Source organism: Fomitiporia mediterranea, assembly GCF_000271605.1.
Source record: "Fomitiporia mediterranea MF3/22 unplaced genomic scaffold FOMMEscaffold_7, whole genome shotgun sequence".
NCBI classification, from domain to species: domain Eukaryota; kingdom Fungi; phylum Basidiomycota; class Agaricomycetes; order Hymenochaetales; family Hymenochaetaceae; genus Fomitiporia; species Fomitiporia mediterranea.
This window is the reverse complement of record NW_006760392.1, coordinates 1,051,393-1,078,652: the sequence shown is the minus strand read 5'-3', so window position 1 is coordinate 1,078,652 and position 27,260 is coordinate 1,051,393. Positions and strand designations below refer to the sequence as shown.

Here is a 27,260-nt window from a genome sequence, read left to right as displayed (position 1 = left end):
GTATTAAGTGAGGAGTAACTTGAAACATCCTGAATTACATACTACCTCAACTGAGTGTTCTTGTATTCAAATAGAAACATTGGTCCTGGGTCCAGTCCTGAGTCCTTAAGGTCCAGTCTGGTCCAGGAAAATACAGTATTTCCTGGACCCAGAACTGAACCTGTCCTAGGCATGATTGGACTGGACCCTTTGTGACCCGGACCTCAGGTTCAGTCATGGGGTCGACCCGGGTCCATTAGGTCCAGGACCAAACAACAGCAACTATACTTTCATGGTTTGTGGCATATCATCTTTGCAAGCAAAATATAAACATGCAGTGAGACCTGTCATTAAGCATTACTGTCATTAATCATAACCTCTCATTAAGCATAATATTTTTAGTCCACCATTGTACTTATAGACACGAAAATTATACTTGTTAACAAGCATAACCTCTCATTAAGTATGGCTTTATATGTCCACCAAGGACAATGTTTAATGACAAGTTTCACTCTATATACTAAAACAACAGAAAAACATGGAACTTATCCGTCACCTTCCACTTTCTGCCCCTTGTCCGCGTCAGCAGCCCGAATCATTGTTGAATCGTCATCACTAAGAGTCACGACGGAGAAGCCAGTACTATCTTCCTGGCTCAGCGCATCGAAGGGCAGCTTCCATTGCCAGATCGAGCCATCCGCAAAGCCCATGCACACGGTAAATGCCAGAATATCAGGATCCCAGGCGACGCACTGCGCAAGCAATCGATTTCTCCCTGGCTGCTGTTCTGAACCAGTTATACTCTTGCGGTCTGAGGCATTGAATCGTGAAGTACTCGTTTGTACGTGACGGAGTGGTTGACCTGATTCTCTATCAAAGATGAACATGTCGCCAACTTTGCATACACGTTAGAGCACGAATGTTCGAACACCCGATAAAGAGATATTGCATACCTTCCTCGAGTGAGAGTATCAACGTGTCATCTGTACCGCCTAAGATTCCGTGTCCTGAAAAGTGTCCTGATGGAGCCTTGAAGCTCATCGTGCGTTTGAAAGAGAGGAAAGTTGCCGAGGTCCGACGATCAGACGAATCTGTATCCTCTCGATAGCGCCAGAGTTGTGGAGGTGTCTGTTTGCAGAAATAGCGTTAGTGTGCCTAATATATCGAACACTCTATACTACTGACATTTCCAGTAAAGTTGACTAGGATGTGATCTGGTGTCATTGAGGATGGAATGATGCTTTGTGCTTCACGACCGACTGGCGCTACCCTAAAACACTCACACTTAAAGCATTGATTCGTATGTGTATGGGAACCAAATACTTACTGTTCCACGGTCTTGTTTTCCAAATTATAAACTGCCGAAATAACATGTTGGTATTTCTCAAGGTCCAAGAGTACTTCTCCTACCTAGAAGTTTCTGCGGGGAAGACGAGCTCTTTCCCGATCGAGAAGATGCAATGTTCGAAACCAAACAGATCACACGATGCCCGTCTTTTGTGGGGAGGATGTCCTGAACCGACAAAGCTGGAACATGGAAGGCACCTGTTGGCTAATGACCTTGAGGTTAAGAATGTCTATAGTACGGATATAAAGGGAAACCTACGGTTCCATCAAATTTCTACTCATTATCACTTTAGTAATGAGCTTGATTCGGCGTGAGCAGGGACAGGACGCACGAAGCTTGTCAAAATATTCTGTTTGCACGAAAGGAATGCTATGACCAACATGGAATTAGCTTAATTCAAGCCTCAATAGTCGTCTCAGAGGACTCACAATCGCTGCTCGGAATCCATTTCATGTTGTCTGCTTCATGATGAACGACTATTACGGGTCGCCTTGCAGACACCGATGGCTACAAGAAAATAAGTATGCGCTCTTAATCTACCGCAGGAGAAACAGGGCGTACCATTGCATTCCATATGTAGATCATATGACTTAGCCTCAAAAGAATGTTTTCTCCATCTTGGGACCTAGAATAGACATGCGGCGTCAGACAGTAAACGACAGGGTTGGCTCTAAAGCAATACAATACCATTCTATTTGTCTTGCAACGTCAGTTAGTTTAAGTTCGCCAAGCACTATGGCTGGAGACTGTAAAGGATCAAGGTTGTCAGTAAGAATAGAACAGGCTTTCGCCTGGGAGTGGATTCACATCAGTGCTGAATATTGTGCAGCGTTCCTGAGGACTTTGTGCATGAAAGGATGAAAATAAGTATATGCACACAGAAGACATCAGAGAGGCATTAACCTATTGTTTCCTATGCATAAAAACATCCCATTAGGACTATAGGCCATACATCGAGCAACTTGGACATCGTTCGGTAGTGCAGGTAACGAGCGGCTTGAATCGCTCGACACGCGATGTGCAGATGGAACTACAAGGTTTGTATGTGCGTGAGAGAATGAGAGTGAGGTGAGATCGTGCTCCGAGTCCGAGTCCGAATCCATGGGGTACTGTGGACTCGCTGGAGGAGTGTGTCCAGGATTATCTGTGAGATTATTGGTTGGTGCAGTAGTTGTCATGTCCGGCTCCGTGTCCGTGACATGGATTATTGGAGGAGCAACTGTCCTAACAGATGTTCTGGGGCGCACGCCCTTCTCTATATCCTTCGGATCGCCGGAATCCCGAGCACCTGATACTGGCCTTAGCGAGAGTTGGCCTAGATTGCGTGCCGTGGACCATAGCGAATGGGACTTAATGTTCGACTCATTACTTTGACGAGATTGTATGAGCCAGATGAAGAGCGTGAAAAGTCCAAGAAAGTGGAATATTGTGAAGATAGTAACGATCGCTCTTGCGACAACCGCCTGAACAAGCGTTTATCCATGTTATCATTCTTGATGTTTCTCTGGCTCACCTGTGAGGAAGAAAAAGCAAAAACATTGAGACCTGTTGAGAACAGCATCGCCGATACCAGAAAAAGAATTTCGCCAATTCTTGTAATCCACGCGATGGTGTAGTCCGAAGGACGGTACAACGATCTATACGATATACAATACCCCTCAAGCTGGATTCAGGTATGCTTAAGAGAAACTAAATGCTTACGACGATTCCGAGAAGAAAAGACCAGCCGTACCAGTGATTCCCGCCGCCACTCCACAAGACAGAGAGATAAGCCATATTCCGCTCACTGCTAGATCCAGAGCAGAAGCTGTTCTTCCAATGGACACGGAAAGCATCATAGCTGCGGTGACGGAAAACAAAACAGCAACGCTGACTCTGAGCTGCCGTGCATACGTTTCCCGGTCTCTGCGATCCCTCACGTTGAACATAACTAGCAAGAGGCGTTGAGTGTAATTTTTGACTACGAAGAGCACTGTTACCGGATTTGACGGCCGACGTCAGGCAGACGCTGGCGTTATCACATATTGAGCAGAACTGTACAGAAAACTCGCCAAAATGCTCGCGAAAGTGAATGCCAGACATTCTCATGAAGTCGCCTGCTTTGATCTCTGCATGAGTAGGATTAGACATAATCGCGCTTCTTCCACTAAGTAAGGAATCACCTTTGATACATCGCGATTCTGACTGGTGATCCATTTATTCTCAATTGACATTATCGAGTACAGTAGTCGATCCATATACATACCTCAGCCAGCTGAGTTAAACGCTCCAGTGAGTCGCAGTTGTCCAAAGTAATGAATGGTTCATCGGATTGGATCTCCTCCAATATCCGAGATAGTGAACACGAGGCTTGTGCAAGGCTGGAAAGGGCAGAGCAAAGATTTCGCGAGTATACTATTTAGTATTTATGGTTAATCGTCAGAGAAATTCGTTCTGGAGAGAAAACATGATGCCGACTTGCCCTCGGAAGGTCGTCCTATGTCTTCTGCCGTGAGTGTGTCAAGTTGCTGTCTCATATAATTCGTAACGTTTCCCAGGTGAACGGACATGAGCGTCGTTGCCTGCGAGACAGCCTCGTTTCTCGTCGTTCCTGCAAACGTTCTCTGCATTTGGCTTAGCTATTCCTCCATTAGAATGGTGTATTCGCCGTAGGTAGATAGTACACTCACTCTTGCTCTAAGCTTGGATGCACTCCTATCACATGCCGTACTGTGAGCACTGAGACATCGTTTTCGAAGGAGAGTTCACCTCTCAAAATTTTTATACAGCTCCACAAGATCGATTTTAGGCGGGCGAGTGACCCTGAGAGGTGCTGTAAAAGATATTCAATGCTAGATCATAAAAGTCTGATTAACAAGATACCTGTTTCTACAATTCTCAAAACAGACCCGGACCGATTTAGATGTGCACTCGTAGTGTCGCCTTCTGACTTGGCTTATTGTGATATAAGTAAAAGAAACCATTAGATCAAAACAATCTTCATTTACATCGCTGAAACGTATGCAAGCCGCTTGACGATGGTTGACGATGAGAGTCTGGGAATGGTATTTGTCTGTCATAGAACAGAATGGAATGCAATAAACATACTTGGCGTTGTACCCTGAGCGAAGAGTTCATCTTCTTCGGATTTAGACAGCAAACGTATGAGTCGTCTAAGGAGTTCATTGTCTTCTCTGACTACCTCGTTCTGTGGGTTTGGCTCTGGAAGTATTGCCCTGCCTGGTTGAACTGAAATATGAGCCTTGAGTGTTTCGTCAGATTTCAGCAAAGATTTTGGGTCTGGCTAACCACTTCCAACGTCCATTGCTTGAATCCGGAATTTACGGCAAAGTTTGGTTGAAGACCGATCTAGCGACCAGCGTAGATCCAGGGAGTAGCAAGTAAGATGTCCACTTGTCAGCAGAACCATGAACCAGAGCCAGTACATTCCGTGGAGACCGCCTCAAGGTGCCCACATTGCCAGCGTAGCCAAGTCAGTGTGAAGGAGTGCCCACGTTTGATTCATGTAAGAATTGCTTCTGGGCCAGATGAGGTTGCAAAACTCCGATTCAGTCGTTCAATGATTAACAACTGAGTGCCAAGTATTGTCTATGGAACTTTATCAATTCAAGACGAAGCGCGGTCTCAGCAGTAACTTTTTGGTCAGTGGTAAAGAGATGAAGAACAAGAAGAACAAGAAGATGATGATGATGGTAAGTTCGAGAGATTTCTCGATTTGGCAGAACGCGTCTTCACCTCATACACCATGCCTGCAGCACGCAGAACTGACTCCACTGCTGCCTACCACGCGCCTTACATTTAAACGCACTGGGAGAACACATTTATTACTTACAAGAACCAGTCGCATCCTTCCTAAGACCAAAAGGAGAGCGAGAAAATGTTTGGTTGCGTCGTTGCGGGCCGCCTCGTCCAGACAAACATGCAGCAAATCGACGAGACCCATGCAACGTTTGAGCTGCCGTCTGTATCGACGATCAATCATATCTGTGTCTTCCTGTTGGGGACAGGTGCGTGCCGTGGTCGGCCCTTCTGGAAAATGTATTCATCATACGTTGACGCGTCTTGACAGTGCCTTTCCCTGATGGTTATGGTGCAACGGTGCATTTGCATTGGCCGGGCAAGGGCTTCCAGCTTCTCGGAGCGTATGTGTACATAACTCTCGTTTCGGTCTATAATAAAGCTGATATTCTTTTGCCCTTTAAGATTATCTAACGATAAGCCGTCCGCGATCTTTCGAGTGCGAGGCACGTTCAGTTCGACGACAACCCTCAACCGTTCTGCGTTCCAAGATCCAAACAATGGCATGTCCGATGGCGTTGCTTCAACAGGCGAGACCGCAATACTCGGCATTGCAGTTGAGCCCCTTTCTGTTATTCAAGCACAGCTTGCCTCGATCCCCTCTGCTGCAGTTGCGCCCAGGTCCTCCGCCTCTGCTCTATCCGATCCAACTGTGCTGGCGGAGAAAATCGTCAAACACCTATTCAACTTCATTTCGAGCTTTGCTGTACCTCCTGGAGGCGTGATGACACCAGAAACATATATCCAGATGAGTGCGATAACGCGATGGTACGAAAGTTTCGTGGCGAAAATTCAAGCGGGGGGTGTAGGATTTTTGGAGCGGCAGGAATAGACCTAGTATGAATCTGTATCAATATACATGCTTATTTTATCTTCATCCGATTTGGAGCATTATTAGGTACAATAGAAAACATGTAAGATGGCACATAATGTGTCTAATTCTAGTAGTACATGTACGTTGACGTTGCGTGAAGTATACGCCGTGTATCTACTACGTGCCCCGTGTTTGCTGAGTACGATTCTCAAGCCGTCGATCTCGATCTTCCAAGTGTCTTGACTCTTGAAGTTGATACTTAAATATCCTCCGTATCGATCATACAACCACTCACAGGACACTGGGCCAGACTTGAGTAATCTGGATTCATTCATTGTAGGTCGGACTTACAGTAAGTGCGGATGCATGCGCTAACACAATATGCTTTGCAAGCAGAGGCGCGCCCCTCAACTCGACGTAGTCAATCTATGCAATCCTCAAAGACTGCCAACGACTGAAGTATTGCTAGCATGATATTATCATGTTCGAAAAGGAGAGCAAGAAGGCTGACCGCATTCATCTGCCAAACAAGCCCCGACATGAATATCAATCCAATTATTCTGCAAAGCAGTGCCTTTTCTCACGAACAAATAATTACAAGGAACTCAGTTGCAGAACAGAGCGTAATCAGCTCGAGAAGCCCGTTCCGTGCATTTTATGTCAAATGACCTCGATCAGAAGGCAGAGAGCGGGAAAGAACAGGGAAGCGGACGTGTGGGACGAATTACCAATTTGGTGGAGAACGACTTCCCCCAATATGAGCCCTCATGCTCTCGATTATATTTGTGCGATAAGCGGAAATTGCGACCGTCGAATCGCAAATCGCTTGAAACTCCGTAAATGTATATTTATAATGACTGGTATGTGCACAGGAGCATACTGAAGAGGCCCCAACTTCTCAGTCGAGATTTTCGCAATGAAATTACTCGCTGCAGCACTCGGACTTCTATCCATCGCCCGATTCGTGCCATTTGCATTCTGCTTTCAGGTCTCGGACGCTGTCGTACGTTCTACAAAATTCCCTGATCTATATGAAGCATCCGTGCTCGAATTACAAAATGGTCTTGAGCAAGGGGACTTCTCCAGTGTCGACCTTGTTCAAGTAAGTAGGTTGTCTATTGGGGAGAGGATGAGTCCTGAATATCAAATTAATTATATCTTCTCACCAAAAGGCCTACTTCGCACGGATAGAAGAAGTTAACCTTCAGGGGCCGGCTCTCCGGGCGGTTCTGGAGACGAACCCGTCAGCAATAGCTCAAGCACAAGCACTCGATGCTGAGAGAAAGGAAAGCGGTCCTCGCAGTTTGTTGCATGGTATTCCGGTTCTCGTCAAAGATAATATCGCAACAGTTGCGTCTGAAGGTATGCAACATACATTCGAAAAAATTGTTGTTCTTTATATCTGTGTGGACTTCAGGGATGAACACGACAGCCGGATCCTTTTCTCTCTTGAAATCAATCGTACCAGACGATGCAGGAGTCATCAAGAAACTTCGAGCAGCCGGGGCAATCATTCTTGGTAAGTCGAATGCGAATGTTACTGTAAATGTTATTTTTCCAAGCACAGAGAGTCTCATACTCCCGCCATCATAAGGGAAAGCCAATCTCTCAGAATGGGCTCATTTCAGAGGTAATCTCGCATCTGGTTGGTCCGGCCGCGGAGGACAATCGACGAATGCGTACTTCCCTAATGCCGACCCGTGCGGTTCTTCCTCCGGTTCCGGGATCGCAGCGTCGATTGGCCTTGCCGCAGTGACCCTTGGAACGGAAACCGACGGGAGTATTACATGCCCAACTAGTAACAATAATCTAGCTGGGATCAAACCGAGTGTTGGTTTGACTTCTCGAGCTGGAGGTAATAAGTGCTGCATATATGGCCAGTCATTAATTCTCATTATGATTCTTATAATCTTAGTTGTACCCATTTCCGAGCACCAAGATACAGTCGGGCCAATGACACGATCTGTCTCCGATGCAGCCATAGTTCTGTCCGTTATTGCTGGTCCAGATCCGAACGACAACTTCACTCTCGCTCAGCCATCCCCCGTTCCGGACTTTACACGTGCACTTAATAAGGATGCACTCAGCGGTGCTCGTATCGGTGTCCCACGTCGCGTCTTCTTGAACGATAGCATCACGGGAAACGATCCGTTCGTGAACCAAGTGTTTGAGCAAGCAATCGAGACGATTAAAGGTCTCGGGGCAACCGTAGTTGACCCTGCTGATCTACCAAGTGCAGACGAGATAGCCGTGAGCAACAACGAGACGATTGTACTTGATATCGACTTTAAGGTGTGCCTTCGATCATACCTTCGTATGAAACGTGCAGTTTTTAAATCCATTTACAGGTCCAATTGAATGCTTACTTTGAAGCACTGCTTGAAAATCCTAGTGGTGTCCGCAGTCTCGCAGATCTGATCGCCTTCGACAATAACAATCCATCTCTTGAAGAACCAACCGACTTCACCGACCAGTCCGAGTGAGCTGAACGAGTTCTATACAGCTTACTCATGGTAACAAATTTAACGAATCATTTTACTGTAGGCTTATTGAATCGGAGGCAACGAACGGATTCAGCTCCACATACTTCCAATCGCTTGCTTTCGACAAAGACTTGGGCGCAACGAGAGGGATTGATGCCGTCCTTCAAGCGCATAACCTCGACGCACTTATCCTTCCTGCTCCTGGATTTACAACAGTACCAGCAGGTTAGTTTCCGAATAGAACACCGACCATGCCCTCTTACTCAGAAACAATTTAACAATCCATTTAACGCAGCCATCGCCGGTTACCCAATCGTCACCGTCCCTCTCGGATTCTATCCGGATAATGTGACGATACAAAGTGCAGGACCTCTCACAGTCTATCCCGCACCTGGCGTTCCCCTTGGGTTATCTTTCCTCGGAACTGCTTTCAGCGAATTTGACTTGATCGGATTTGCGTTTGCCTATGAGCAAAAGACGAAGACGCGTTTGCAGAGAAGGGCCTTCCCTGCTGCCATTCCAACGACGCAACTCCAAGATGTGATTGGAAAATAACAGTTGCACAAGGGACGTCTGTTATAGGTCATAATTACTCAATAAAGCATAAGCGTGGAGGCGTTCGTAGCAAAAGAAATCAAGATAATGCTGTGACATAACTCTATGAAACTCACACTGGTTATTCTATCTCGATTGCGATGAACTTGATCTAATCCCTACAGCTTTTACATGCCCTTCTTCGCGAGAGTACTAAAACGTTAAGGGCATACGAAATTAAGATGCAATCTTATTTAGATACGGATGGCAGAATGACATACTCCATTATGTATAGCTTTCATAATGGTTCACCAGGGTTTTACTTCTCAAGAAGCTATGTCAGTCTCAAACCAAAAATTCAAGGCAATCATATATATATATATGCTGCTACTGAGCATTCACACCTACAGTCAAACCACAAGTGACCTAATTTTCATTTCTGACTAGATAATTTTAACAACATCGAAGGAACGAACAGTTAACATGACAGGAAAGCAAGGCAGGACAAAACACTGTATCTCGTACACCAAGTTAGTACTACAAGGTAGTAAGAATAGATCCTCTTCAAATAGATTTCACTTTCACTTGATAAAATCACCAAGTCACAATAGGCGTTAGCGTTTCTGAATAAGTATCGACCTTTTCCTAGATCCGCAGTGCCGTCCCGCGGCACACTCTTCTCTCCTTATTCTCCTCTCTTCTTACCCCTTTCTCTTGTCTACTCTTCCCTTCATCTCGTTTCGTCTCTCCTCAAGAGCCATTGCTCTTCACAGGTAGAACATTGTATTCTTCAAAAGAGGGCCTTGGACACCTCCTCTCCAGAGGTTTGTCGCAGTCCTCATCACACTCTCCTCGTTCCCACTGCTCGTCGTGTTGCTCTCTACAGCCTGCAACAGCTCATGTATATAGCACCTGCCCCTCTCACAAGCTAAATCCGCATAGTACGCTGGACTGACAAGCGACACCGCTTTCGTCGCCCTAGCGAACATGTATGACACGTCGTTAGTAAGTTGCTGGAGTGCGTTCGCTGAAAAGTTATTTTCATCGTGCACGACAAAGTAGTGTGTAGGCCTTGTAGTGCCCTGGAGACCACCGTGAGCTTGGAGGAAGAAGTCGAAGGCGTAGACACCTGTAACGCCTTGATCGACTACCGTTCCGGGGCGAGGGTTACCGAGCTGGTCAGCATCGGAGGTTTCAGTCGGGTAGAATCGCGTGTGGTGACGTTTGCCACAGATAACGATGGTGAGTTTTGGACGATATGGTTTAGCAGCTGTGTCGAATTTTCGGAAGGCATCGATGATCTGGGGCATTTCTTCTTTCACAACGGTTGAATATTGACCCTATGAGTAAAAGAAGTGTTAGGGTAAAGTGACGGGGTAATGCAAGATGGAAATGATGTACCTCGGAGACACCATCGCGGTATACGAGAATACGATTCGGAAGGAGGTTCCGAGACTTCTCGCGGAATCCCTCAATGCGCTCAATCATCATCTCCTTCAAGCAAGTGATCATCTATTGCAGAACATGCCTTGGTGAGTAAAACTGTCAGGTAAAAGGAATAAAATAAAGCACACCTCCTTCCTCGTTTCTTGGATCCTCATACTCGCGGGGAACTGTGCATAGTGCTCATCAATGCTGGCTACGACTGCAGCAATACTCGGCGTTCCCTTCAGACTACCAGGTCCGGGGTGGGTAACATCCATACCGACAAGCATTGTCGGTTCGCTCCTCAGCCACGTCATGCTCTCAGGGTCTAATCCATGATTCACCCCTCCCAGCTTCATGTTCACCTTCAGAGCGACATTTGCGAAATACTGCAATTGCCCTTTGTCCTTCCGGATCTTCTCAGCGTGTACACAGACTGTATGCACATCAAGATAGACGTCGCAGAGGTGTTTGAGTCCGGAATATATGTGCTTATCCCCATTGGAGAGGATGACAAGGATTAGGTCAACTTTCGGTCTGAGGCCAGTAATGGCGTTACGGATCTGTGCGATCGCGGATTTACGAGTCGGGTCCTCGCGCGACCTTGGGGGCATTACAGCCTCGGTGTACCTCGGATCATTGCGCACACTCATTCCACTCGTGCTGCACATCTTGGAGAATCCGTTGATCGTCTTCCTCAACTCCGGGTCATTTATACCCTGGAATTCGGAGCGATTGTTCCCGTCGCGGATGAGCAGGACAGCCCAGTTTTGCAACGAGGAACCCCTTGAGAACCTGACTGCACGTAAATTCCAGCTCGCGCGTATATCGATTTCTTGAGCCTTCTGGGCATACATCACCCTCGGCGGAGAGAGGATGCGTGCTGGCACAACGGCCATCTGGCCCGAAATCTTAATCCCGAATCCAGGAAGCGGGGTTTCGTCATTCTTGAACCCGAGTGAGGTCAATCCCGGACCGACAATAGCACGCGCGTTGACATTGGGAGGCTTGCATGCATGGAGGATCATCTGGGAAGTATGCTCATCTGCGAGTTTTCCCCGGAAGGGTTGACCGGGAAGGATTTGGCAGACTTCGGGTGGAAGGAGGTTCGCCTTCGTGCCGCCGACGTCAATAAGCGGCATGTCGGGATGTTGAAGTCGGAGGCCATATTCTATGTATCAAGTCAACAACAACAATACCTTATCGGGGAAAAAAAAGAAGACAAACTTTTCTGGAAATATTCTTCGACGCTGATTTGTTGCCCTCCTGCCTCGTCCCATTTGAATTTGTAGGTACGCGCGGTAAGGGTTGACGCCCTCTTCACGGATTTCTTATGTCCTAAATGGGTCGTCTGAACTCTCACACCGCGCACAAACTGGTCGATCCTGCCGCCGTACGTCGCATTGCGGAACTCAATCATCGCGTTCGCTAGATTACCTTCTGAGTAGAAAGCAGTCGTCGCAACGTTGACGTTCACCATAAGTTGCTTGTATGCGGGACGAACGGAGGAGTAGAAGCCTTTCCATGCTTCAAGGCCTCCGCCGAGGTTAAAGTTTTCATGGGGGAAGAAGAAGCGATTCCGGCCAACCATGACACCGTTACGCGATGGATGCTGGGCAAGGACAATATTTAGTGCGGAAAGGATAGGCGCGATGTCCAGTGAGCGGCATGACGGGTCTCCAGAAAGGAACCCTGTAAGCACGGATAGATCGATATCCTGGATGAAATTCATCTCGACCACATATTCTTTCTTCTCGCCCTTTTTTCCCGTGCGTGAAGCACCGTCTTCTTCGGTATATGGCACCGTGAATGATATCGGCTGGGGCAGCCTCCGGACGGCGATAAGCTTCGCGCTGAAATCATGAGCGACGCCACCCTTGTACCTCTGATATTCAGGCACCTGTTCAAGGAGATCGAAGATTCTGCGCTTGACGCGCTTTACGGAGACGGCTGGGGTGATCTTGACATCATATTCACACAGTGGACCTTTGGGCACGCGCACGGCGAAGAAATTGGTGCGGAGTTTGATTGCCTTGCCGCTCGTTCCCCAGCCGGGACGGAGGGGCAGGTCTGTCGGCGTCAGGGAGACATTACGGAAAGTGGATACAAGAGCCTCCTGGTCCTGCTGTGCAAGACGCGAGTCGACAGCGCTTGGCTGGTCTGGAGCTGAGAAGATACTATGGAGTTGAGATGAATCAGACACGACGAAAAAGCAGTGAAAGCGAATGATAAAGCACGAACCCGCCAGGTTCACGGGCTCCTCCACGTCCACCACCGCCTCCACGTCCCCTTCCTCTGTCACCTCCTCTAAAATCGCCGCCTCCTCCTCGGCCACGGAAGCCACCTCTATCACCGCCTCCTCGGCCGCCGCGACCGCCTCTGTCACCGCGATAGGACATGTCTGAGAGTGATTGTGTTTGCTTAGTGTGTGTGTATGCGCTGGAAAATAGATGAGTGGGTGAATGCTTCAGTTAAAAGGGCAGAACTGAGACGAGAAATGAAAGAAAGAGGAAGCGAGATGAAAGGCGGTGTTTAAGAGAGCATGGTCTTGTTGTGCGATGCGATGAAAGGCCTGTACGGTGGCTCAGGGGAGTACCGTGACGCCTGGGGGCCTTTGACCTTATCGATGACCCAGATCGGGCAAGTGGGCGTCTATGTACACTCTCTTTGTGCACCATACGTAATCAATGAAAGAGCGACATGTGACGAGTGTGACGCAGCGTGTCTAATGTCCATTCGGTCGTGTACGTCATGGTGAATGCATGGCTGTATGCCTGGCAAAACGCGAAACGGGCGTGTTCGACGACGATGTACGGCAGGTCGTCGCGTGTCTCTCATCCGAGCAACTCGCTCTATATTTTTTCTCCGGGCCTGCGGACGTGCGCCGCCTGCACGGGTTCTTCTGCACCCTCCTCCAGTCTTCCTCGGTCTCAGTTTCCCCTTCGCGTAGCCGTGCTCGTTGAGGTTGTTCATAGAGTTTCGTAGCGATGAAACGCTCGTCCCTCGTCTCCTCCTCTTCGCGCACCTCCGGGAGAAGTAGACATGCATTGGACACCTTTTCATGGATATTTCGCTCCAACTTGCCTCCTCGGCGCGGGATACCACTTCCCTCCGTCCAGAAACGTAATCTCTTTGGTTTCGGAGAGGTCCTTTCTGTTCTTGCAAATGTTCGTGTACCTCTTTGCCCTTGTTTTCCTGCTTTGTCGGACGCTGTCTTTTACTAATGAGTTTGGGTTGATTGTTTGTGTGGACTTAGCCGGGGGAGACCCTCCGTTCGCTAACCGAGGCCCGTCGATCCCTCGAAGAAGCCCGGACCGAGATCCGCGAAGCTCGCGAGCGGTCCCAGCTTCCCACCACACACACTTTCTCTCCCCTCCCTGCATCCTTCTTCTTTCCCCGTCCAGCTGAGCTCGCCCTCCTAAGGAAAACGTTTGAGGGTCACCCCTCATTCACCATCCTTACTGGTGCCTCTTCTGTCGGCAAGACAGCGCTACTGAGAGAAGTGTTGAGCAATGAAAGGTACCATGTGTTGCACTTCGATCTCAGGATTGCTGGATTTGCGGATTTAGGAAGTCTTTATGGGAGCTTGAGCCGGAGTATGGAGGCATACTTCGACGAGTTGGCGAATACGCAGGGGTTTGAAGAGTTTAGGAAAGAAGCATGGACATTCAAGGTGGGCTATTGCTTATCCCCGTTTTCGATATCATCAGTTAATTGACTGTTCGGTAGCATGATAGACTGAACGTCGAACGCTCGGATTTGGATTCGATCAAGACAAGCGACATCGCGCGTCTTATGGAGCTCTTTCAAAGTGCCCTTCTACACTATTGGCAATTTAAACCTGCTCTCCCCCCTTCATCCCAGGCCGAGTCTTCGCCTCCTCAGAACAACCATTCTCGGATCGGGAACTCGGTGCGGCGGATTGGAACATTCAAGAGGCGAGAACGAAAAGAAGGAACTGCAGAGGGGAGTGCGGAGTCGGAGGAGACAAAAGTTGCTCCTGGGAGCGCGAACGCAAATCCCGATGCGAACACGGCTGCACAAGAGGAGAGCGGGCAAATAACTGAAAAGGTTGGTCCACCCGCCGAGCAGAAATGCGAAACTCCAGTAAATGGCGAAGAGAGTTCAGCAGGAGAGAAGAAGGATTTACTCCCGAAGAAACGTATACCCGTTATTTTCTTCGACGAGGCACATAAACTGTATGTCGAACTCTCCCCTAGAGTTGGGCACGTCGTCAGGCTCACTGCTTAAAATCTGTAGTCCTGCGCTTATTCGCTCGACAGAGGCAATGAAATGCCTTCTTGACGCGATGCTTGTGCTCACGAAGCAGGATCGCCTTTGTCACGTCGTTCATGCAACCAGTGATGGCTTTTATCAAACATGGCTAAGAGGACTGAATATCATGCAACATTGCAAGGTACACTCATCTCCTTTTCCAGATTTTATATATAATTAGTCCAATTTCTCATACTGCAAATATTCACACGCATTTAGATAATCTGCATCGGGGATTGCTCCAGACACGAGGCACATACTTATTTCTTCGAGAAACTCCTCCCTACTATCCCTTCGCACCTCCTTCCTCCCTCAGAAGAAGATAAGGAGGAGATGTTTGAGAGGTTATATGCTGCGTTTGGTGGGAAGCTTGTTCACTGGTCTGACTTTGTAGATGATTGGGGTGAGTATAATCTAGAGACTCTGTCGTTTATGTTATGAGCACACTGACGGAGATATTTCGTTTTCAGTTAATGCCGATGGAAACCTCCCGAGTAAGTCTTTAGTTCTATTTATATCGGCTACACGAGAAAGGTGGCTAAATCTCTACATTTCTTCCGATACTTCATCCGGACATTTATTTGAATGCATTTCACTTTACCACTAGTTGAGAGAAGCAGTCATTTCCTGCAAGCATACACGTTGCTTAACCTTCAGCTCCTCCACGCTACTGAGGCCGAGGAGGGGGCTGGGGGTGATAATGCGGAGGACCAGGAGCACCTCGATCCACCTCGTGACCGGGTCCATGAACGGTCAAGGTCAAAGTGGAGGCTATCCATAAGGGATCGAGCTTTAAAGAGAAGTGGAAAGGGATTTAAGATTTACTCTCCAATCACGGAGAGTATGGGTGAAGAAGAAGCGAGGCCGGCGTTTACGGCGATGCAGTTATTGGAGGTTATGCATCGTCTGGCTCCTTCCTCCTCCCCCTCTACCTCTACATCTGTTCCTCCAACTCAGACATCGTATCCTGAACGACCGATAACCATTGCAGACTCAGAGACAGGTGAACGGAAGGCTGATGCTGGGCCCGGAATGGGATCGGCTGAGGATAGGGCAGAAGGTGGAGGCGCTTCGTTGAGGTATTTTGCATTGTGCCGCGAGATGGGTATAAAGACTGTGGATGATATGATCCGTGCAAGAATATTGGAGCTGAGATGGGCCGAGCCTGTCACGCAGGAAGGATCTCCTTTGCCTCACTCGCTTCACGTCGATTCATCTGCTATTCCACCTGGTGAACCATCATCAACGTTGCTTGCTGGGTCGTCTTCGATGACGTTTCATCCTTCCAATCCCCCTCATCACGTTACCGCTCCTGTCCATATGTCTCCGCCACCTCCTTCACCGCCGTTATTCTACTCACCCGATCAACCCGATTCACAAGAACAAGATCACGTACGGATCGCTTCTCCCTCTCCTTCGCATAATCTCCTCCATGCACAATACCGCTCGCGCGCACGTTCGTATGTATGGGGAAAACAACGTGAGGATCATATGGACGTGGAATCGAAAGACGGCGTCGGGCTTGCTGACGGATTGGGACCGACGCTTCACCCTACAACTCCAATCGTTGCTTACGCTATGCGAGCTGTGTTGGATGAGTATGGCTATCCCCCTCCTGAGGTCATTGAGGACGATATCCTTGATGATGAAGAGGTAGAAGAGGAGTCACTTGAAGGCGTTGAAGATGTGGGTAGAGGAGCCGTAAAGACGGGCACGAGAGGACGGGATGGGAGAAACAGCTATGGGGGTGGGTATGGAGGGAGAGAGTCGTCCGGAATAGGCGACGATACTTCCAGATCGGATTATGTTTCGCTGTCTGATGTGTCAGAGTATTAGTCTTTGCAGTCAGACCGGTGAGCTTTGTTTCCATCAGGCCTAGGTTTGTGTGCTTTATTTTGTGCGAGTTTTGTCTTTGTTCGTGTCCTTGTCCTAAGTGTTTGTTTTTGTTAATTGGACGACCCTGAAGTCTACATCAATAATGGACTGATCTGTGAACTCGCTCGGAAGTGGATACACAACAAAAAACTATGTATTTTGAGATGATTGTAGCCCCTCTAGAAGAAGGAGCCTCTATCAATGTATCAGACTTTGGCTTGGTGACACTGAGATTGATATAGCTGCTACGAATGGTGTTTATCTACGGCCTCCAACAAGACTGGCTCGGCATTGTGAGATTGATATTAAGGTTGGCTCTGACTTTAACAATCTGAGCATGAATTCAAAAACCCTTTATATGCAATGTGTCTAGTCTAATGTGTTGTAAAATGCAGAAGTGTGTTGATCATTCGTCCTATACACGATCCTCTACTACTGTGGTCACTTAGTAAGTGCTAGTCATATATACAAGCTATGATTGTTTATTCAAGCCTTATGTTGGAGGCAATGGTCTGCAAAAGTATATTGAATTTGGACAATTCTTTTCTCTTAGTATAAATAATATGTATAGGATAGAAAGAGGATCTCAGTTTGTCATACTAGTATATACAGATTAGTTACTCATGTTTATAAAGCAACCATGTATTTACAATGGACTCAATTAAATACCTTTTTAACACAATGATTGTCCTCACAGAGCAGAATTGCCTCTATTACATGGTCCATACAATAAGTGATGCTTCTATCAGATGTAGGTAACAGTATTAGATATTATATAGTATTATACAGTATCAGAAACTCAATCTTTAATTAACACCTATGAATACTAATCTATCCAAAGTGTGCATCAGAAGAAGGAGAAGCATTAGCTGATTAGAAGCATGTAGTAACAAAATCTGTTGTCTGTTCATTAGTAATTAGTTCCAACTTGAACCTAATATTATGACAAAGAAGATGTTTACTAGTGTATATTGATTCCTACTATATAGTAATATGATTAGGGTTATTGTTCTCTGAAACAATTATCAGTACAGGTCATAGTATTTAGTCTTACTATTATGAAAAAGTTGTAACAAATGTATTTAATAATAGCAAAAGTAATCTAATAAAATGATTTCATAAGCATTACATTCTAAAATAACACTTATATTTTACTTATAATGTAATTATAATGATTGTATATAAATGTAAGAAATATACAAAGTTTCTATTAAACTACAAACATGTTTTAGAGTAAGTAAGCTTACTAATAGTATTATTACAACATTACATGTGAGATACAAGTGCTCAACTCTTATTATAATATACTAAAATTATATTATAAGATATTTGTAATAATAGTTGATTGATTATAATAGTCATAAAAGTAATACATTGTACTTGTAAGTTAATTATAATACTTTTAGTAAGATAATATGTGATTATATATATTAATATTGTTAACAATCACCCTGTTAGGCTTATAATATAATTTAGTTTTATTTTAAAACTATATATTGATGTGATTACATAATCAAGTACAGAAGATTGAGAGCATATAAATTATAATGATACACTTGCTCTTGTTACTCCTTTCCCTCCTACCTCTACTATCTCCCTAATCCTCTTCCTCCAACATTATGTTGTCTCTTCTGTTCTCTCTAGCCTAGTTCTCTGCCTACAAGCATCTTCTAGCAGGCACAGTGTTTACAGTCATCTAGACAATAAGTATTACTGTATTTGTCTCTCTAATCTGTTACTATAATGCCTGTACTAAGCCTCAGATCCTGTAATAACACAACTGAGCTAGCTATACTAGCCTTCATTATAAAGTGTAAGTAGCCAGTCCACTTTATAATAACTTACACAATAGTTGCTTATCCCTCTCCTCCCAACTTTTTGTCTCTCTTTTACCCCTCCTACTCCTTACTCTGTCACTTGTATTACCTCTCCTTTGTTGTACTCCTTTGTTTACACTTGCCTTTCTTTTTGCATTTGTATTCATACATCCACATTGTTAACTAATACTGAATGACTTCTTTAATGTTTCTATACATTTGTATACTGTAACAATTGTACTACCTGTACATTTGTACTACATGTGTTGTAAGTACTTGTAAGTGTTTTCTTTTTGTTTACTAGACTACTCTGTATCCTACTACATGTGTATATGTATATATAAAGGGTTTTTGAGCTAAGGGTTAGGAGACTCTTTCTCCTTCTTAGTACTTAATTACTAGGTTATCCTAGTTAGTAGTTGAGTGTACTAGTAAAGAGAGAATCTTTGTGTAAGGTTAGTATACCTATCCTTACACATTTTTGACTGAACTCACCTTTCTATAAACCTGCTAGGCTTTGACAACCAGAACTGAGGGCTTAATTACTCTAATACATTCCTCACATTGTCTAGTACTTCTACAAATTCAAAGAAGCAAGTGAGTAGTTTGCAAATCTAAATTAGAGACACATATACTCTTACTATGACTACTAGGACACTCAGAATGCTTGAGAGACATAAACAGATTATTCCCCTCAATGTAGAGAAACCTTCTTGTTAATATTATAAGAGGTAAGCATTATTCAGAAGTACTAAAGAGTAGCTTTCCCTGAATATAGAGAGATTCAAAACAGTACACACTACAGATTTCAAATTAACAGAGTATATAAACAATAGACAACAAGATTATCTATTGTGTACTAAACATAATGTAGTTACTAAGCCTTAGTAGACAATCCTAGAAGGGCTCTCAAGTCTGGAAGTTGTTATTAATATACTAGAGAATAAGTCCTTATTTACTGTAAACTAGAGACAATCTGATGACCCTTTACTAGGTGATAAGTTCTTGTTTATACAAGGCTAGAGACACTCTAATGAACTATTATATACAAGTAATGTAGAACAAAGGTATGTACTTGTACTAGTACATATAGTTAGACTAGTACATACTATAGAGTAGACACTAGTAAGTCCTTACCTTACTAGGCTTACAGAAGTAGAGAATAGTAGTATAGAGAGTGTAAACACTCAGGAAACTGGTATTAAGGATTCTGTCAGTAAGAACAAGAGTATTAGTAAAGGAATAATACTTTTCTTATAGTAGAAAATGTTCTAGAAGGTTAGAAAGACATTCAGAAACATTCCTAGGCTAGAGACACTGAAAGCTATGAGTAGACTAGCTAGTCCATTCAATCAAGGAACTGATATTAAGGAATTAAACAAGAGAACTCATAAGTATAATAGTATGTATTAGGAATATAAAGGAAACATTAATTTAAACACAATCAATCTATCTAAACTAACTAGAGACAATTTAGCTGAATGAATGTATTAGAAAATATGTCCTTAATACTTAGAAGCTACTAAAAGAATGCTCAAATGATTGAAGGATACTCTACAGTTTGAAAGCACATGTTCTTAAAAGAAAGACTTAGGTAAACCTGTACCTAGTAATAAGAAAAGTGTAAGAGCAAATAAAGGAAAAGCTCTAGACATTTGTAATTATAGTCAGGTAGAACTAGACAGTTCTAGTAAAGTAGATTCTAATGTACAAAGAATGTATTTTTAAGAGATAGAGTACAGACAAAATACAGAATCAGGACAATAGAATTTTAGAAATAAAGGTTATAGTAAGGCTCTCAGAACTCCTCAGGAATTACTAGTTTGTTTTAAGCAAGAAACATATTTCCCTAAGATAGAAAATCAAGGCAAGGACTACTATAACAGATATAACACTCTAGTAGAGTAAGGAGATGTATTACAGAATAAAATACTTACATATATGTACTATTATACTAATGTTTAAGAATTACTATATACACCTAGTGTGAAACACAATATTAAAATGAATAGACTAAACCTAGACATAAAACTTACAGTTTTAGATACCTCTAATAACAGTAAAGACAAATCAGAAACTGTGAAAGGTAAAGAGATTGAAGAAAAGAATTTCTGCTACAGTTCTGTACTCTCTATCAAGTATAATACAGATAAGAATAGTAAAGGCTACAGAAAAAGAACCACACAAGATACTACTAAGCCACAAAGCTTGAATACACTACAGACAAGTAGATTCACATTAGTAAGACTCTCAGACAACCTTACAAGAGAGAGTTATGTGAATTGTATAATACAGAGAGTAGAAATTATAAAAAGATAGAATCCTAACTTAGATCCAGACAATAGCTCTTTAGATCCTTTGGATTCAAGTAGATACTTGAGTTCTAACAATGACAATGATAGTAATACATTATTCAAACCTACAGACATTGATTCAAGTGACTCTGAAGGTACTAAGAAGTGTAAAAAGCTTACTAAGAAGAAATAGAACAAGGAACTTCTCAAATTGAAGATACAGATGTAGAGTACAAAACCTATTGTTCCTACAGTTTATTCAGGTGAACCTAACCTTTAAAGATACACTATGTTTGTTATGGAAGTTAATTAGTACATGAAACAATCAGGTTTACATTATTTCCCTAAAGAACAAGTGAGAGTACTACCTAATTTTATTAAAGGATAAGCTATAGACTTCTATCTACAGAAAATAGGTATGAACAAATCTTGATAGACCTTATTACAATTCTTTAAAAGTCTAATAGACTTTTGTTTCCTATCTAACTTTGTAGAAATACTTAGGAAAGAGTTTAATACAATAAAATAAGGACACAGTGTTATGGTTCTCTACTCTTACACCTTCAGTTCTGAGGGTTCTACACCCTTCTGTACTAGAACTCAGGACTTCCATCCTTTAGAAGTACTGTCTATAGACTATATACAGGCTGACTCTTACTACTACCCCTCCTTACTTTATCATTCTGTCCCTTTGACCACCCTTTCATTCTTTGTTCATTCTATAGTCTCTTACCCTTTGTCTATCCCTTCATTCTTTGTACCTTTATCTTGGATCTTCCTTTCTTTCATTCTTTGTGGCTCATCATTCTTAGTGGCTCATATTCTCTGAGTACTCTTGTATAGTTTAGTATACATAGGTGTACAAGATCAGACTAGTCCTGTAGTCTTGATCTTGTCTACTCTAAGTAGTCCTGTACTCTTAGACTCACTCTATATACTCTACTCTTGTCTCACTCTCTCTTTATGTTTGTTCTGTAAGTTCTGACTACATTCTAGTACTTACATTCTGTATTTCTGTTGTGTAGAATAGTTATAGCCTGGGTCCCCTTACTAAGCCTTTAGGTCCCCTCTATACTGTTACTAACATCAGATTAAGACTACTCATTACTACCCTACAACTCTCCTATGTTTTAAGTATTAGTACTTACTGTTGTGTCAATCTCTTTTCTTTGTTCTAACCCTTTTACATTTTTAAATTTTAAACTTTCTAAACCCTTTTAAACTTTTGCCACCCTTCTTCTATTCATTACCCTTTTTAGTTTAGTACTGATTCCTTTATAGTATAAACATAGACCCTTCTATACTAACTACTACTCTTACTGTTCTACTAGATTAGCAGTTATAAGTAGATCTAGCTTAATATATATAGACCTCTATCTAAGAGGCCTTTACTAACTATGTGTCTCTAGCCCTCTTAGAACCTATTCTGATTGTTCTGGAAGTTACAACCTATTCTAGAAAGAAAGTACATATAGTCTACCCTTTAGACTTTAATAGGTAGTACTTTAAGGACTTCTAGTGTTAAGTCAAACTATACATAGTTACTACTTTAACCAATCTATCCTCAGATCTTGATTGTGTCCTATTTGTCCTCTCCTTTATAAAGGAAGGTAACACAGCCACCTGAGCCTAGAACTGAATCAAAGGCTATTAGATTAGAAGCCTAATCTAACTTTAGAATAATGAGTCATACTTAGAATTCATAAGGTAGCTCTGTACTTCCTTTATTAATCTGAATAAGAAGTATAATGTATAGAACAAGCTTGTGTCTCTGTAACAGAGTAAACATTCTACTAATACCTTCTTTCAGGAGTTCAATATCCTGGCCTGGAAGACAGGATTTGTACTTGAGTTTGATAATGTTCTTATTAGAATGCTTGAAAAAGCTCTCTACCTGAAACTGGTTAATAAGATTCTCAGAATAATGCTAGAACTGATTACTTACACTAATTGGAAGACATGCACTATTTCCTTCAACTAAGCTATAACTTGAATGTATTAAGTCTGTATAGAATACTTACACATGTGTCTGACTCTGACAGTTCTGAGCTCTTAGATTAATATTAGATTGTGCTCTGGATTAGGAAATCCCCAATTGCCTTATGTAGAATTACTGCACTTGGAATGTCTCAGATTATCAGACTTCACTATGTAGTATATAAGGTAGATACTTGCTTGATGTCTCAATAAGAGAGAGTACTTGGGGCACTCCTGCTACACTTGTTAAAAGGTTATGAGCCTTGTAACATTTATGCACATTAACAATATTACAATTATTGGCAAAACTATTGTTATAATAATGGCATTTAAACATGCATTAAGACAACACATTGCATTTACTGATGGTAACAAAATACATTGGCTACTTAGTATTGAAATAAGCTGAGATAGACTATAACAAATGATTAGCTTACAGCAAAAGCATTATATTGAAAGTATAATCAAGTGTTACCACTTTGAAAACAAAAAGGCACTACAAACGCCTATTACTCCTGGAATAGATCTATCTAACAATACAAACAATATGTACAATACGAACGAAAGTAATAATGAAACAACACCATACATGAATATGGTAGGATTGTTAAGATATGTTGCAGACTGCACACAGCCAGACATATCTTATATTACTGGGCAATTAGCATGCTACTTACAAAAGCCCCAAACACATTACTACAAAGTAGTGAAACATTGCTTTGTGTATTTAAAATATACAACAAATTGTTGGCTTCAACTTGGAAGCACGAACGCCTTAAAACTATAAGGCTATTGTGATGCAGACAGACGAATGACAGAAGGACATAAAGCAATAAACGGCTACATCTTTCAATTAGCTAAATCAACCATATCTTGGTCAAGCAAACAGCAAAACCTGGTACTACTATCTGTTTACAAAGCAGAGTTGCAAGCACTAGCGTATGCTACTCAAGAAGCCATTTGGCTCAAACAATTTGCTGAAGAAGTACTGTAGACTGAATTGGCACCCATTACAATTTATTGCAATAATCAAGGTGTAATAAAGACTGTTTAGTACCCTAACTTTCTGTAGGTAAAGTATGCTCCTTACTTTTAGGCTTCTCTAATGTTTATCAGAATAGATTGATTACAAATTACAGACAGATTAATTTTTAACAAGTGTAGTAGGAGTGCCCCAAGTACTCTCTCTTATTGAGACATCAAGCAAGTATCTACCTTATATACTACATAGTGAAGTCCAATAATCCAAGACATTCCAAGTGCAGTAATTCTACATAAGGCAATTGGGGATTTCCTAATCCAGAGTACAATCTAATACTCCCCTTCAAGCATTAATTAAGAACTAAGACTGTATGCCTAATAGTTCGTTTAGATGCTTGATCTGTAGGACGTGGAGAGCCTTTGTAAGGATGTCTGCTAATTGGTTCTGTGATTGAACATAGCATACATTGATGTATTCGTTTTGAATGTAACATTGCACAAAGTCTTTTTGTAAATCAAGATGTTTAGTACAAGCATTGTACATTATTTTGTCAGACTTTATTAAGGACTACCTACAGAAGTAACAGTATATCTGTCAGATCATTAGAGTAATAATGAGTAACAAACAGGATTTGTAGTAAGAAGCCTTTTCTACAAATCTGGAAGTCACCTCAGAACTCTTAGACTCTAACTATATACTCTAGGATTTTGTAAAAGCCTAATAGTGAATGTAATACTGAAGGGTTATGACTCAGATTTTTTAACAGCTACTTTTGACTTAATGGACACTATAGGATTAGAAGTAAATAAAGTAAGAAAAGTAGAAAAAGTAGAAAAAGTAGAAAAAGTAAATTAACAAAATTATTTATTAAAAAGGAAAAAGTTGAAAACAAAAGTAGATAGTTCTTTTATTTCTTCTGACTCTTTTGATTCTTCTCTTTGTACCTTATCCAAGTCTAAATCTGTACAATCTAACCTACTACTTCTGTGTTCTAAGAACTCAGAATGTTCAGAATACTACCTAGCCCTATTTACTACTTAGTAGTTTGTCTGTAGTATTAAGTAGAGATAGTCTCAGCTGAGTTCACAGTTGAGAACATGAGTCTATCCTTGTTGAAAGAGAGAGGTTAATAAGGAAATGTTAGTGTATATACTTACCCTCTTAAACAATAAGACTGTACAAGCTGTACATTCCCTTTAGAACAAGTAGCAATTTATTAGAGAATGTTCTAAATATTAGCTCTAGGTCCCTGTCCTCTTAGCTCCCTTCTTAGGATCCCCTCAGATCCAAACAATAGTTCTAGTAAACAGTAAATGTACTAGTTTGTACATTAATAAGGCTTTTGTGTAGGAATACTATCTCTCTACTTAATACATTCTGCTTCCAATCCTAGTATATAATGTAGACAGAACTCTAAACCAGAATAGTCAGATTACTGAGTTTGTCCAACTATGAATAACTATTTAGGATCATAAGGAAAGTATTAAGTTTAGAGTCACTAACCTTAGAAAGACAGACATCTTTATTAGATTCAAATGGCTCAAAGCTCACAACCCTACTATTAACTAGTTAGAGTAGACACTTGTGTTTAATCAGTGTCCTAAGTCTTACAATTATCTTACACTACTGTTCTAAGTAGATACAGATACTTTCAATGTTACTAACAGTTCTAATAAAGGTAACTAATTGTTCTTCTTCAACTAGGATAGATATGTGAATACATACTCTAGTTAAGACAGAACAATGTTAATTTAAAGAATGTCTAAGACAGAACCAGTCTGGAACCCTCTTAGAATGACTCTACTCTAGAATGTATGTAGACCTAGCCTACCAGATTTTGTCTGAGAGTTCTCTAAAGTCTTTAGTAAAGAGGAATTTGACTAGCTTCCTAAACATTACTTTTAGAACTATACAATTGAATTGACTAAGGGTTTCTAACCTAAGGATTGTAAGGTCTACCTACTCAACAGAGACAAGTAGAAGGTGCTCAACAAGTTCCTTTAAGAAAATCTTTAGAACAGTTAGATCCAACCCTTAAAGTTTCTTATAGCCTTCCCTTTCTTCTTTGTTAAAAAGAAAGATAGGAAGCTCTACCTAGTTCAAGATTATTGTTGTCTTAATAAGAGTACTGTCAAAAACAAGTACCTACTCTCTCTGATTTAGGAGCTTATTAATAAGACATATACATCTAGGGTTTTTACTAAGTTGGACATTTGATAAGGGTACAATAATATTTGGATCTAAGACAGAAATGAGTAGAAGACTGTATTCCAAACTAATCATAAATTGTACAAACCAACTGTAATGTTCTTCAGACTAACTAACTCACTTGTAATGTTCTAGTCATTCATGAATCACATCCTTACAGATTTGATTGACTCAGAGTATGTTAGTATGTATTTGAACAACATTCTAATCTTTACTTAGACAGTCAAGTATTATTACTGACTAATTTAAGTAGTTCTACAGTAACTCTGAGATAATAAACTATTCCTCTAAGAAGCAAAGTGTTCTTTTACACAGGAGTCAGTAGATTATCTAAGCTTTGTAATTGGTAGAGGAGAGGTCTGTATAGATCTGGCAAAGGTAACTACAGTTTGGAACTAGTTACAACCTTAGAACCTAAAACAGGTCTAAGCATTCTTAAGGTTTGTAAACTACTACTAATACTTTATTTAAGGCTTTAGTACTATTACCTAGCCCCTTCACAATCTTACTAGCAAAGATGTTCTTTAGTAATAGGGTGATCAGTAGTAGTCTACATTTGAGTCCCTCAAGTAGACTATTACTAATAAGCCTATATTAGTAGTTCTGACAGTTGTAGACAAGTTCTGAGTTAAAGCTAACTCTTCTGACTTTGTAAATAGAGTAGTACTGTTCTAGTTTATTGACAGAAAGTAGTGTTTAATAGTATTCTGATCAGAATCCCTCTCTACAACAGAATGGAACTACCCTATCTATAATAAGGAACTCCTTACAATTGTCTGTTCTCTAGAGGAGTAGTGTTAATATCTTCTTAGTACTATGTAGAAGTTTAAGATTTAGAGTGATTACCTTAATCTCTAGTACTTCTAAGTGTCTCAGAAGCTCAACTACTATTAGGCCTGCTAGATGTTAGAACTGTAGAACTATGACTTTGTACTAACTTATAAACCCAGAACACAAATAACAAAAGCTGATTTACTCTTAAGACAAGTAAGTTATAAAAGGGGGGAGAATGATAACAAAAATCTTGTTCTCTTAGACAATTCCTGTTTTATGTCTGAGACAATCTAAGAGATCTGACTCAAATCTAAGAATGTTGACTTTGTCACCTACATACAGTAAGCTCTAAGACACACACAGGACTAGGTTGTAGTAAAGTAGCTAGAGAAGTAGGCTAGAGACTAAGAGGAGGATAAGGATAGACAGGTTTACTAGGAAGGCTGACTGTATGTTCTAAAGGATTGGAAGCTGTAGAAGGATATTGTATAAGCTCATTACAACAATCTAACTGTAGAACATTTAGGCTAACACAAAACACAGGAACTTATTACTCAGAACTATTAGTAGTCAGGAATGTAGAGGGAAATCCTAAAGTATATAACTGATTGTAATACATACTAACAGACTAAGGTCTACCAGACAAGGGTTTAGACTCCCTTACATCTGTATTGGAT

At 42.1% G+C, this 27,260-nt stretch overlaps 5 protein-coding genes across 5 annotated transcripts; 3 read left to right on the top strand and 2 right to left on the bottom strand.

Annotated features, from left to right (window-relative positions):
* Nucleotides 1-524: 524 nt before the first annotated feature.
* On the bottom strand, nucleotides 525-3,876 carry FOMMEDRAFT_134626 (uncharacterized protein; the record flags this gene model as incomplete). The annotated part of the gene is made up of 18 exons (XM_007267351.1): nucleotides 525-874; nucleotides 933-1,107; nucleotides 1,165-1,249; nucleotides 1,307-1,337; nucleotides 1,390-1,531; nucleotides 1,586-1,600; nucleotides 1,659-1,696; nucleotides 1,756-1,834; nucleotides 1,889-1,952; nucleotides 2,015-2,073; nucleotides 2,135-2,168; nucleotides 2,231-2,790; nucleotides 2,841-2,964; nucleotides 3,029-3,257; nucleotides 3,307-3,435; nucleotides 3,490-3,511; nucleotides 3,573-3,721; nucleotides 3,789-3,876. The coding sequence occupies 18 exons, from the start codon at nucleotides 3,874-3,876 to the stop codon at nucleotides 525-527; spliced, it is 2,373 nt and encodes a 790-aa protein (XP_007267413.1).
* A 1,212-nt stretch (nucleotides 3,877-5,088) lies between these two features.
* FOMMEDRAFT_147131 (DUF775-domain-containing protein) lies at nucleotides 5,089-5,994 on the top strand. Its single transcript, XM_007267350.1, has 3 exons — nucleotides 5,089-5,334; nucleotides 5,397-5,469; nucleotides 5,531-5,994. Exons 1-3 carry the CDS (start codon nucleotides 5,205-5,207, stop codon nucleotides 5,955-5,957), a joined length of 630 nt encoding a protein of 209 aa, XP_007267412.1. The 5' UTR covers nucleotides 5,089-5,204; the 3' UTR covers nucleotides 5,958-5,994.
* Nucleotides 5,995-6,855: 861 nt separating this feature from the next.
* FOMMEDRAFT_87886 (amidase signature enzyme) lies at nucleotides 6,856-8,977 on the top strand (the record flags this gene model as incomplete). Its single annotated transcript, XM_007267349.1, has 8 exons — nucleotides 6,856-7,041; nucleotides 7,112-7,301; nucleotides 7,357-7,458; nucleotides 7,534-7,794; nucleotides 7,855-8,231; nucleotides 8,288-8,412; nucleotides 8,484-8,647; nucleotides 8,718-8,977. The coding sequence occupies 8 exons, from the start codon at nucleotides 6,856-6,858 to the stop codon at nucleotides 8,975-8,977; spliced, it is 1,665 nt and encodes a 554-aa protein (XP_007267411.1).
* A 746-nt stretch (nucleotides 8,978-9,723) lies between these two features.
* On the bottom strand, nucleotides 9,724-12,780 carry FOMMEDRAFT_87635 (Piwi-domain-containing protein; the record flags this gene model as incomplete). Its single annotated transcript, XM_007267348.1, has 5 exons — nucleotides 9,724-10,296; nucleotides 10,358-10,468; nucleotides 10,531-11,552; nucleotides 11,609-12,541; nucleotides 12,588-12,780. The coding sequence occupies 5 exons, from the start codon at nucleotides 12,778-12,780 to the stop codon at nucleotides 9,724-9,726; spliced, it is 2,832 nt and encodes a 943-aa protein (XP_007267410.1).
* A 115-nt stretch (nucleotides 12,781-12,895) lies between these two features.
* FOMMEDRAFT_109071 (uncharacterized protein) lies at nucleotides 12,896-16,510 on the top strand. The gene is made up of 7 exons (XM_007267347.1): nucleotides 12,896-13,548; nucleotides 13,638-14,054; nucleotides 14,111-14,580; nucleotides 14,642-14,798; nucleotides 14,876-15,059; nucleotides 15,127-15,150; nucleotides 15,264-16,510. The coding sequence occupies exons 1-7, from the start codon at nucleotides 13,369-13,371 to the stop codon at nucleotides 16,490-16,492; spliced, it is 2,661 nt and encodes an 886-aa protein (XP_007267409.1). The 5' UTR covers nucleotides 12,896-13,368; the 3' UTR covers nucleotides 16,493-16,510.
* The last annotated feature ends 10,750 nt before the right edge of the window (nucleotides 16,511-27,260 follow it).